This window comes from Strix uralensis, chromosome 4 (genome assembly GCF_047716275.1).
Source record: "Strix uralensis isolate ZFMK-TIS-50842 chromosome 4, bStrUra1, whole genome shotgun sequence".
In the NCBI taxonomy this organism is placed as follows: Eukaryota; Metazoa; Chordata; class Aves; order Strigiformes; family Strigidae; genus Strix; species Strix uralensis.
Genome location: NC_133975.1, coordinates 81,980,491 through 81,990,545, shown reverse-complemented (window position 1 = coordinate 81,990,545; position 10,055 = coordinate 81,980,491). Strand labels below are relative to the sequence as shown.

General features: G+C 58.5%; 1 protein-coding gene across 2 annotated transcripts; it reads left to right on the top strand.

The window, feature by feature from the left end:
* The first annotated feature begins 6,244 nt into the window (after positions 1-6,244).
* Positions 6,245-9,761, top strand: NKX6-1 (NK6 homeobox 1). Of its 2 annotated transcripts, none has more exons than XM_074865185.1 (3): positions 6,245-6,863; positions 7,519-7,620; positions 8,589-9,761. In XM_074865185.1, the coding sequence occupies exons 1-3, from the start codon at positions 6,245-6,247 to the stop codon at positions 8,891-8,893; spliced, it is 1,026 nt and encodes a 341-aa protein (XP_074721286.1). In that variant the 3' UTR covers positions 8,894-9,761. The 2 variants fall into 2 exon arrangements, with proteins under 2 accessions (XP_074721286.1, XP_074721285.1); XM_074865184.1 differs by having other exon boundaries at positions 7,448-7,620.
* Positions 9,762-10,055: the final 294 nt, after the last annotated feature.

Here is a 10,055-nt window from a genome sequence, read left to right as displayed (position 1 = left end):
ACCAGATCCCTCAGCGCTGGGTCAACCCGACTCTTCAACCCCTCCAGGGATGGGGACTCCCCCCCTGCCCTGGGCAGCCCATTCCAACGCCCAACAACCCCTTCTGCAAAGAAATACTTCCTAAGAGCCAGTCTAACCCTGCCCTGGCGCAGCTTGAGGCCATTCCCTCTTGTCATATCGCATGTTACTTGGGCAAAGTGACTGACCCCCACCTCACTACAGCCTCTCTCAGGTAGTTGTAGAAGGCGATGAGGTCTCCCCTCAGCCTCCTCTTCTCCAGACTAACCCCCCCCAGTTCCCTCAGCCGCTCCCCATCAGACCTGTGCTCCAGACCCTGCACCAGCTTTGTTGCCCTTCTCTGGACACACTCGAGTCCTTCAATGCCACACGGTTATTGCTAGCTTCGGAGCCAGGATGCCAGCGGAGCGCTGGGTGCACCTGCAGCCAACCCCTGAGGCCACGTTAAATAGATACGTGTTGCTTCCACACCCTGGTGCAGTAACCGAGGTGTTGGGCAGTCCTTGGAGATGTAATTTGAACAAACTTTAGGGAAGGCTCGTACTGCTGAGAGGGGAGCGTGTGGTGAGGGGCCTGGGGGGTGGCAGAGGGCTTTGGAATAGAACTGAGCCAGCAAAGGTCTCTCCCTGGTGAACCTGGGGATGCTGGACAGACGGACACGCTGCACTTTTAATCCTTTCCTCCTGGTTTTCCCCCAGCAGGGGTCAGGCTGGACCAACGATCACAAATCAAAAGTAAAAGTAACCGCTCCAGCATCACAGCTTTTCAATGCTCCAGAAAGGAGAAAAATATTTTGCTTTGCTGAGGATACGGAACATACTTTAACATCTCATTTAAGAAAAGCAAAAGAAACATTGAAATGGCAACAGAGGTGACTGTAAGCAGCAGCCTGCAACACCCTCCTTGTCCTTGCAGCTGTTTTAAAAAGGCGATGACCAGGTTCTGTTTCCACTCAGTCTCGTTACAGGCTCAGCCTCCGTTCCCAGTTATTCTGGACACATTTCGGTGTAAATGGAAACAGAAATTCTCCCAGGATGTGGGACCACAGTGTCAGAGCAGCAAAGCGACGTGAGGGTGTCCTCAGAAGCAACTGGAAGCCACCGGGGAAGGCAGAGCTCACAGCAGCCACCAGCTGGATAATGTTACCCACAGAAACTATTCCTGGGCCGTCAGACCAAATGTGTAATGCAAAGCCATACCAGTCCTAGGCTGACGTCTCCAGTGCACCCCCCCAGCTAGAGCTGGCAGTGTTTCGTGGCCCTTGGAAGAGCAAAGCTGGGGGACCGCAGTGGGGTCGCTGTGAAGTGATGCCTCTGCCTTTGGCTGTCACCAGCAGTCCGCAGGCAGACGCTCTGGGACCAGAATGCTAAAAAGCAGGTGAGATGTACCCAAAAGCCTGGCTCCTGAAAAATTTTCTGGCCAATTTTGCCTTGGTTTATCGCCTAGCAAGAGGATGCAGAGGATGGCATTTCATGCGTGGAATTTTAATGATAATTTTATTATATTTTAGTGTATTATTGGCTTGCGATTTTGTAGTCTTACAAGAAATTTCCGTTTCCACATCTCCATTAAATGTCTGATTCATTTTCTTGGCTCGTGGTAATGCCTCAAAGCTACATCACTAAAGAATCAGTGCTCTGCATTAGATAAATATAAGACCGAGTCTGATTAACCTATTAACTATTTTTAATTAGCTTTTACTGTTCTTCAGATATTCCGTGTTTTTGAGGAAGCAGAAAGAGAATGAGAGCACGCAGATACTGTAGAGAGCTAGCATATGGACCGGGATTATTCATCATCATTGGCAGGAGCTCTGCTGTAGGGAATCTTGCAACAACATCACAATTTTCCTGCTAGAGTGAATGCCATAATGGACACACTTGCGGCATGAATTATAGGCAAGACAGAAAAATTTTAAATCTTTATAGCATTTTTATGCTCCGTCTTCCTTTTTGGTAATCAGATCTTGATTAAGAGTTGGAATTAGCACCCAGAAGAACATTAGGCTTTCCTGGCTGAGTTCCTTTCCACCGTGTAGGGCAGGCAACAAATGATTCAGTGGCTTTACAGCGCTGCTACAAGAAAAAGGTATCTAAATACCTATCCATCACTTTAAGAAAGTAACCGACTGCTTGTCGGCAATGAAGAACACGCGGTAACGGCAAAGCATTTTATTTGCCAAATAAAGCGATTACTTAAGTTCAGACCCTCTCCCGGTCACGGCAACTTCCCGGGGCAAAAGCTGGGCAAGGTGGGGTCCCTGGCATCTGTCCCCGGGGCCGGAGGGCTGGAAGAGCTCTGGGCAGGGCAGAGCCGGGAGGCACCACCCGGGGCACAGCTGGACACCGCAGTTCGGGTCCCCGTCGCAGCAGCTGGAAGAATATCTGACCCTGCAATGCCCAAGCACTTCGGAGCTTTTAATTTTAGATGTCCTCACGGGTTTGGGGGTTTTTTTGTTATTTTGTTTTTTCCCTTTCAGGTACGCTGGGACCCTTCAGCCAAAGTGAACTGCCGAGGCGCGTCTGCTCCGGCACTCGCGCTTCCCACGCCTCGAACGAGCGAACAACTACAGCTTTTTCCTGACAACGCTCCTTCTGTACGCCTCTTAATCCACATCTTCGCCTCGGCTCTGTGTGCCCGGGGTCTCCAGCCCCTCCCCGCCGCCTCCCCCAGCCCGGGGTCTCTCGCTGCCCGGGCCCCCGCTGCCCCCACCGCCCTCCGGGGCTCCGCGGAGCCCAGCGGGGTTTCCGCGGGAGCTTCTCTTCTTTCTTTGCCCCCTCCGGGTGGCTACTCGCCCCCCGCTGCCCCGTCCCGCAGGCCGGCTGCTCCTCCACCCGCACCCCCCCGCTCGCTCGGCGGCTACTCTCTCTTTTTTATTCTTATTTAACCCGGGAGTTGCTTCATCTGCAACGAGGCAGTAAAACGCTTGTAATGAGACTTCGTGAAGCGGGTGAAGCGCACCCGGGAATTGAGGAGCAGCCACCCCCCTCCCAGCTGCCGTCTGAGTAACTTCGCCTGCCTACGGCCGCGCTTCGGAAAAACCAAAAACCGACTGTGGAAAAGGAACTAAATATCAGCATTTTCAAATATTTCTGGGTGACAGCTATTAAAAACAGAGAAAGGAGGTAATGTTGAGGGCTGCTTCTGAATCCCAAGTGTTTCTCAGGGCACGGGCCAGCCCTGTTGGCGCCATCTCACCTGGGAATGCTAATTTTAGGAAAGAAGTTGCAGGAGGCGGCCCCCAGATAAAGGCTCTTTTTCACGATGCCATCGGTCCATTACAGAAGGAAGGAAGAAAGGAGAAGCGGTTTGGGCGGGAGGCATTGTTTGGGTTTGCTTTCCTTAGAAAACAAACCCAGAGGTGCTGGGCGGTGAACTCCCGCTCCGGGAGGGAAGGACGCGCGGAGCGAGTGGAACGGCCGGTGCCCGTGCCTGGCAGCCCCCGGCGGGGCCCGGCAGGACCGTACTGCGGGCTCAGGCCCCGGTCCCCCCCCCTCCGTCCCCGCAGCCACCGCGGACCCGCGGCTGAAGCTGCCGCCGCCACCCGGGGCCCGCCCCAGGCAAAGCTCCCTCGGGGCGCTCCGAGGAGGGAGGCGGCGGGGATGGGGCGGCGGGGGGGGGGGAGCCCCTGTGTCACCCTCCTCCCCGAGCCACACCGGGGCAGACCCCGACCCCGCTCCGCCTCCTCTGCAGCTCCCCCGGGTGCCGGGCACACAGAGGGGCCGCCCCGCGCCCGCCTCGACGCTTCCAAACCAGCTTTAATTTTTCTACACCACCACCCCACCCCCTAAAAAAAAATGCAAATGGGTCCCTTTCAGCGGCAGGTTCCCCCCTCCCCACTCCTGCTGCCCCAGCCCGGTGCGGGGCTGCCGCGGCCGAGCGCTCGCCGGCTCCACCGAAACCGGCAGGAAAGGACTTTTTTGGTTTTATTTTCAGAATATTTGAGAAGTGACCCAAAAAAAAAGTATATCAAACGCGGAGATTTAAACGCGAGCTTCTCGGAGGCGCAGGCTGTGTGGCTGTGCAAAAAGTTACGGCGAGGCAAGATCCTGCTCTCCGCGCCCTTTCTCCAAGTGTATTTTTTCGCGGCTTTGTAAATTAAACTAAACCAATTCCGAGCAACAGGGGATATTTAGAAATAGAAGGAAACACCGTCGCAGGTCGAGGATCAACACGCTTCAGCTTTATCTAAGATGCGTAATTACAAAAAAACACCACCACCCGCAATTCCACGCCAGCCCCTTTTTCCACACTCGAGGAAACAAGAGCTCCCCACGGGCACACGCCCTTGGGCACAGACAGCACAGGGTAAAAATTGTTTAGGGTGATTTTACACTGCTCTTCTCTCCGTGGGACGCTCCTTAGGGGTCACACGGGATTGTTTCCCTTCCAGCCCCAGGCGACGGGAAGAGCCGCCAGCAGCCGGGGACAAGTGTCGTTACCGCGGGCCCCGGGTGCGCACCGTCGGCCAGTGGCCGGGCAGGGGGGCCTGGGGGGACGAACACGCGGTTCCGAAGTGCAGCGGGAACAGAGAGCGCCCAGGCGGGTCCAGAAGCCTGCGGGGAGGGTCGGTCGGGTCAGGCCGCCCGCCACCGGCTCGCCGCGGCTGTGCGGGGGGTGCTCCGGGGCAGGCCCGGCCGGGACCCGAGAGGCTCCGCTCCCCGGAGTCGTTCCCGGGGCAGAGGGACAGAGGAAGGGAGAGAGAGACGGGGAAAAGGGAGAAGGAGAGAAGGAAAGAGAGAAGGAAAGAGAGAAAGAGAGAAAGAGAGAAAGAGAGAAAGAAAGAGAGAAAGAAAGAGAGAAAGAAAGAAAGAAAGAAAGAAAGAAAGAAAGAAAGAAAGAAAGAAAGAAAGAAAGAAAGAAAGAAAGAAAGAAAGAAAGAAAGAAAGAAAGAAAGAAAGAAAGAAAGAAAGAAAGAAAGAAAGAAAGAAAGAAAAGGGAGAGAAGGGAGAGAAGAAAACCGACAGAGGGTAAGAGACCAGAAAATAAAATGAGAGAGAGGGGAAAGGAAAAAGAAGAGGGAGAAGGAAAAGGAAATGAGAGAGAAAAGGAATAAAGAGAAAAGAGAAAAGAAAAACTGAAAGGAAAAAGCAAAGGAAAAGGCAAAGCAATGGAAAAAAGGAGAGGAAAAAGGGAATGGAAAATGGAAAAAGGAAAAGGGAAAGAAAAAGGGTAAAGGAAAAGGGTAAAGGAAAAAGGAGACGAAAGTGGGAAAGGAAAAAGGGAAAAGAAAAAGGAGAGGAAAAATGAGGGGAAAAAGGAGAGGAAAAATGAGAGGAAAAAGGAGAGGAAAAATGAGAGGAAAAAGGAGAGGAAAAAGGAGAGGAAAAAGGAGAGAAAAAGGAGAGGAAAAAGAGAAAAGAAAGAGGAAAGAAGAGGGAAAAAGGAGAGAGAAAAGGGAAAGGGGACAGGGAAAAAGGAGACGAAAAAGGGAAAGGAAAATGGGAAAGGGAAAAGGAGAGGGAAAGAGGAGAGGGAAAAAGTAGAGGGAAAAAGGAAAGAAAAAAGGAGAGGAAAAGGATCCATCAGAGGAGAGAAGAGGGGAAAAGCAAAGCGAAGAGAGGGAGATCAGAGGCGAGCGCGGCGGGCCCGAAGTTGGCGGCAGGGCGGGCGCGGCGCGGGTGGGTGGGTGGGTGTTGGGGTGGGTGGTGTTCGGGGGGGTGTTCGGGGGGGTGTTCGGGGGGGTGGGCAGGGCCGTCCGCCGCCCCGCCCCGCCCGCCGCCGCCGCCGCCGCGCCCGCCGCCCGCCGTGCCCCCGCTAAAGGAGGCAGGAGCGGGGCGGCGCGGCAGTGCGCCCCGAGCCGCGCCCGCAGCCGGCAGCCAGCCAGCGGGAACCGCGCGGGGGGGATGCGGGGCGCCGGGGAGGAGGAACCGGCGGCGGCGGCCAGCGCGGCCCCCGCGCCGCTGTGAGCACCGCAGCTCCTCGCAGGCTCCAGCGAGAGGAGAGATCTATCCGCGTGTCCGCGCATCTACCGCAGCGCCACTTTCCTCCGCGGGAGCGGGGCCGCCGAGGCGCAGCCCTGATGCCCGGCGGGTCGGCGGGGCCGCCGCTCGGGCGCGCAGCTCCCCGCTAAGAAGAAAAGAAGAAGAAGCGGCGGCGGCCCCCGCGGGCTGGATGCGCGGCGCCGGTGCCCGCGGCACCCCCGGGCCGGCCGCCGGGGCCCCGCGGTGCTAGGGGCCGGCCGGGCCCCCCGCCCCGGCCCGGCGGCGGCGGCGGCGGTGCGGGGATGCTGGCGCTGGGGCAGATGGACGGCGCGCCCCGGCAAGGAGCCTTCCTGCTGGGTAGCCCGCCGCTGGCCGCCCTGCACAGCATGGCCGAGATGAAGGCGCCGCTGTACCCCGCGTACCCCCTGCCCGCCGGGCCCGCCTCCTCCTCCTCCGCCTCCGCCTCGCCCGCCTCCGCCTCGCCTTCGCCGCCGCTCGGCTCCCCCGGCCTGAAGGCTCCCGCCGCCGCCGCGGGCGGTCTCTCGGCGCTGGGCTCGGCCCCGCCGCAGCTCTCGGCCGCCACCCCTCACGGTATCAACGACATCCTCAGCCGGCCCTCCATGCCCCTGCCCGGCGCCGCGCTCGCCTCCGCCTCGCCCTCCGCCTCCTCGGCGGCTCCCGCCGGGCTGCTGGCGGGGCTGCCCCGTTTCGGCAGCCTCAGCCCCCCGCCGCCGCCGCCGCCGCCGCCGCCGCCCGCCCTCTACTTCAGCCCCGGTGCCGCCGCCGCCGCCGCCGCCGCCGCCGTGGCCGCCGGGCGCTACCCCAAGCCGCTGGCCGAGCTGCCCGGCCGGACGCCCATCTTCTGGCCGGGGGTGATGCAGAGCCCGCCCTGGAGGGACGCCCGCCTCGCCTGCGCCCCCCGTGAGTACCCAGCGCCGCGGGGCAGCGGGGGGAGCCGCGCCGGTGCTGGGGACCCCCCCCTCCGCGCCCCGGCGAGACCCTCGCGGGCCCCCCCCCACCGCCGGGCCCGGCCGCGGGAACTGCCTCGGCCTCGCTCGCTTTGGGTTTTGTTTCTTAAGTTTGCTCGGCTTTCTCCCTCCTCCTCGGTCGGCGCGACCCCCCCAAAATGTCGGGCGCTGCCGGCGGAAAGAGGAGTCCCCCCCGGGGGGAAGGCGGCCGCGCTGCCGCCCGCTTTCTCCGGGGCCGGGGCTGCTTTTTGGGGGCGCGCAAAAACTTTCCCCGAGCAGCAGCCGCCGCTACCGCCCGCTCGCACCGGCCGCAGCTTTTCTAAAATACCGATATCGTTTGCCCGCGCGCATTTTCCATCCTTAAAGGAAAAAAAAAAAAAAAAAAAAAAAGAAAATCCAGAAGGCTGAGGCCGCCGCGTTGGGCAGGCAGCGGTTTTGTTACAGCCCCCCCACCCCCACCCCGCGGGGAGAGCGAAGCGCTTTCCCAAATCCGTAGATTAACGTGTCCGTGCCTTCCCTTTCTCTCCCCCCCGCCAGATCAAGGCTCAATTTTGCTGGATAAGGACGGAAAGAGAAAACATACCAGACCCACTTTTTCTGGCCAGCAGATTTTCGCCCTGGAAAAGACTTTCGAGCAGACGAAATACCTGGCGGGCCCGGAGCGAGCCCGGCTGGCCTATTCGCTGGGGATGACGGAAAGCCAAGTCAAGGTGAGCGGGGCGGCCCCGGCGCGGAGCGCGGCGGGGCGGGGGGGGGCGGGGGCGAGCAACGAGCCCCCGGCCCGGCCCGGGTGGCAGAAGGGTCCCGCCGGGGAAACCGGCTCGGTCCCGGACGGCTGCGGGCCGGGGCGGCCGAGCACACGGCGAGAGCTTGCCCGGCGGCTACCAGCGAGCTGGCGGGGCCGAGAAGGGTTTTTAAAGCGTATCTTATTTAATTAAAAAAAAAAAAAAAAAAGAAACAAAGCCAAGCAAGACTGAGAAGCCCGGTGCGTTCATCCTGGACGCCACGGGGGTGGCCGCCGTGCTGGGAAAGCGCGGGGGGAGTGTGTGGGGGTGTCAGGGCGCATCGTCTCTGGCCCGCACCCCCCCTCCTCCAAAAAAAAAAAAACCCAAAAACCTCCGCGCTCCGCGGCCCCGTCGGGCAGGGACCGCGGACCCCGCTCGCACTGCCCCATCCCCAAGGCCCCGTTTTAGTCAAACTCGGAGCAAAGCCGGGGGTGAGAGGAGTTGGGAGACCGGGCTGAGCCAGAGGGGCCTCTCGGCGGTGTTCGGGCTTTCAGGCTGCTCTGGAGACCCTCCTTTGTCCCCGCAAATATGTCCCAACGGCTGCGAATAAATTATTGCGGCCTCTACAATGAAAATACACACACACACACCCCCGCCCTCCTCTGGTAGCGCCCCGCCAGAGAATAAATACATCTGGCGGGGCAGGGGCGGCTGGGGAAGGATTCAGCCCGAAATATGTGGGGGTCCGTGTCCCCCCACCGAGGTCTGCAGCGGGGCCGGAGGGCTCCCCGCTCGGGGTGGTGGAGGGAGCGGCCGGGGAGGGCCGCGGGGATCGGCTGCTTTTCGTTGTCGGAGAGCCACCGCCGCCCGCAGGGGACGGGGCAGCGGGGCGGGGAGGGAGGGGGGGTGGCGAGCGGCCCCGGTGGCCCCGGTGACGGTGGCGGCGGGGCCAGGTCTGGTTCCAGAACCGACGGACCAAGTGGCGGAAGAAACACGCGGCGGAGATGGCGACGGCGAAGAAGAAGCAGGACTCGGAGACGGAGCGGCTGAAGGGCGCCTCGGAGAACGAGGAGGAGGACGACGACTACAACAAGCCCCTGGACCCCAACTCGGACGACGAGAAGATCACGCAGCTGCTGAAGAAACACAAGCCGGGGGGCGGCGGGTTGCTGCTGCACCCCCCCGAGGGGGAGGCCTCCGCCTAGCCCGCTCCGCCCGCCGCCGCTGCTTTCGGAGATGTACAGATCTATTTTTCTAGACTCTACGCGCCCGGGAGGAGGAGGAGGAGAAGCCGGAGGGGGAGCAGAGAGGACTGCGGCGGAGCGGGCCCCAGCGGGTGCGCCCGTCCCCCGGCGCCGTGTGTTATTGTAGGGTCGCGGGGAGCGGCGGGGGCTGCCCCGGCCCGGGTCCCGCTCCCGGCGGAGCGCCGGCCGCCCGTTGCCGGCTCCTTGTAAATAAACCGTGAGTCACCGCGACCGTAGGCGATCCTTACTGTGAATATTTAAAATGTAAAATACCTTCTTTTTTTTGTTTGTTTTTTTTTGGTTTTTTTTGTACAGCCGCCCCCCCCACACACACACACCCCGCGCTCCCCGCCGCCGGGGGCACCCCCGGAGCCCCGAGACGGGCGGCAGCGGGGCCGCCCGGGAAAAAAAACCTGGCCCCTCCCTCGGGCCGAAACTGCAGCGGCCCCGCGTGCTATTTATTAGTATTTTTGAAACACTTTCTGTTGCGGTCGTCGTGCAGAGGGAGGGGGGAGAGGGCGGAGGGACCGAGTTTACTTTCACTTACACCGTTTCCAATCAAGCGCGGGTTGAAAAAGTAGCTGGTGGGAATTGTCACAACCACTTTCAGTCAAAATATAAAATTCATTTAGTTGCTGTAATTGAATTTAAAGTGTGTTTTCTTTTGTATCATACGGAATACTATAGAATGTAAATTGTTTTCTTTTTTTTTTTAAGCTAATAACGATGATATATCGTGATATAGCATCTTAACATTTATTAATTTATATTAAAAATAATTCGGTTTGTAAAGAGAAGAAAAGCCCTTTGCAAGACCAGTTAAATGTAATGCACTTTCTGTTTTAAAAAAAAACGATAAATCAATTAAACCAGTTTAAAGACGTCTGCTGCCTTCACTAAAGGGTACAGATAATCTGATCTCATCAGAGATTAAATAATGAAACCACGGTACAGGAGAAGGAAAATAAAAAAAGAGAGAGAGATAATTTTCAGAACCTATTGTTCAATCTCAGTAGTAGGTTTTTTGTGGGGTTTTTTTTGGGTTGGTTTTGTTGGTTTTTTCATAGGGTTTTTTTTTGGGGGGGGGGGGTGTTTGTTTGGGTTTTTTTGTTTTTAACGATGGAAGTTGTTCGCTTTGTTGGGGGGCAACCCAAAGAAAGACACAAATAAAATAAG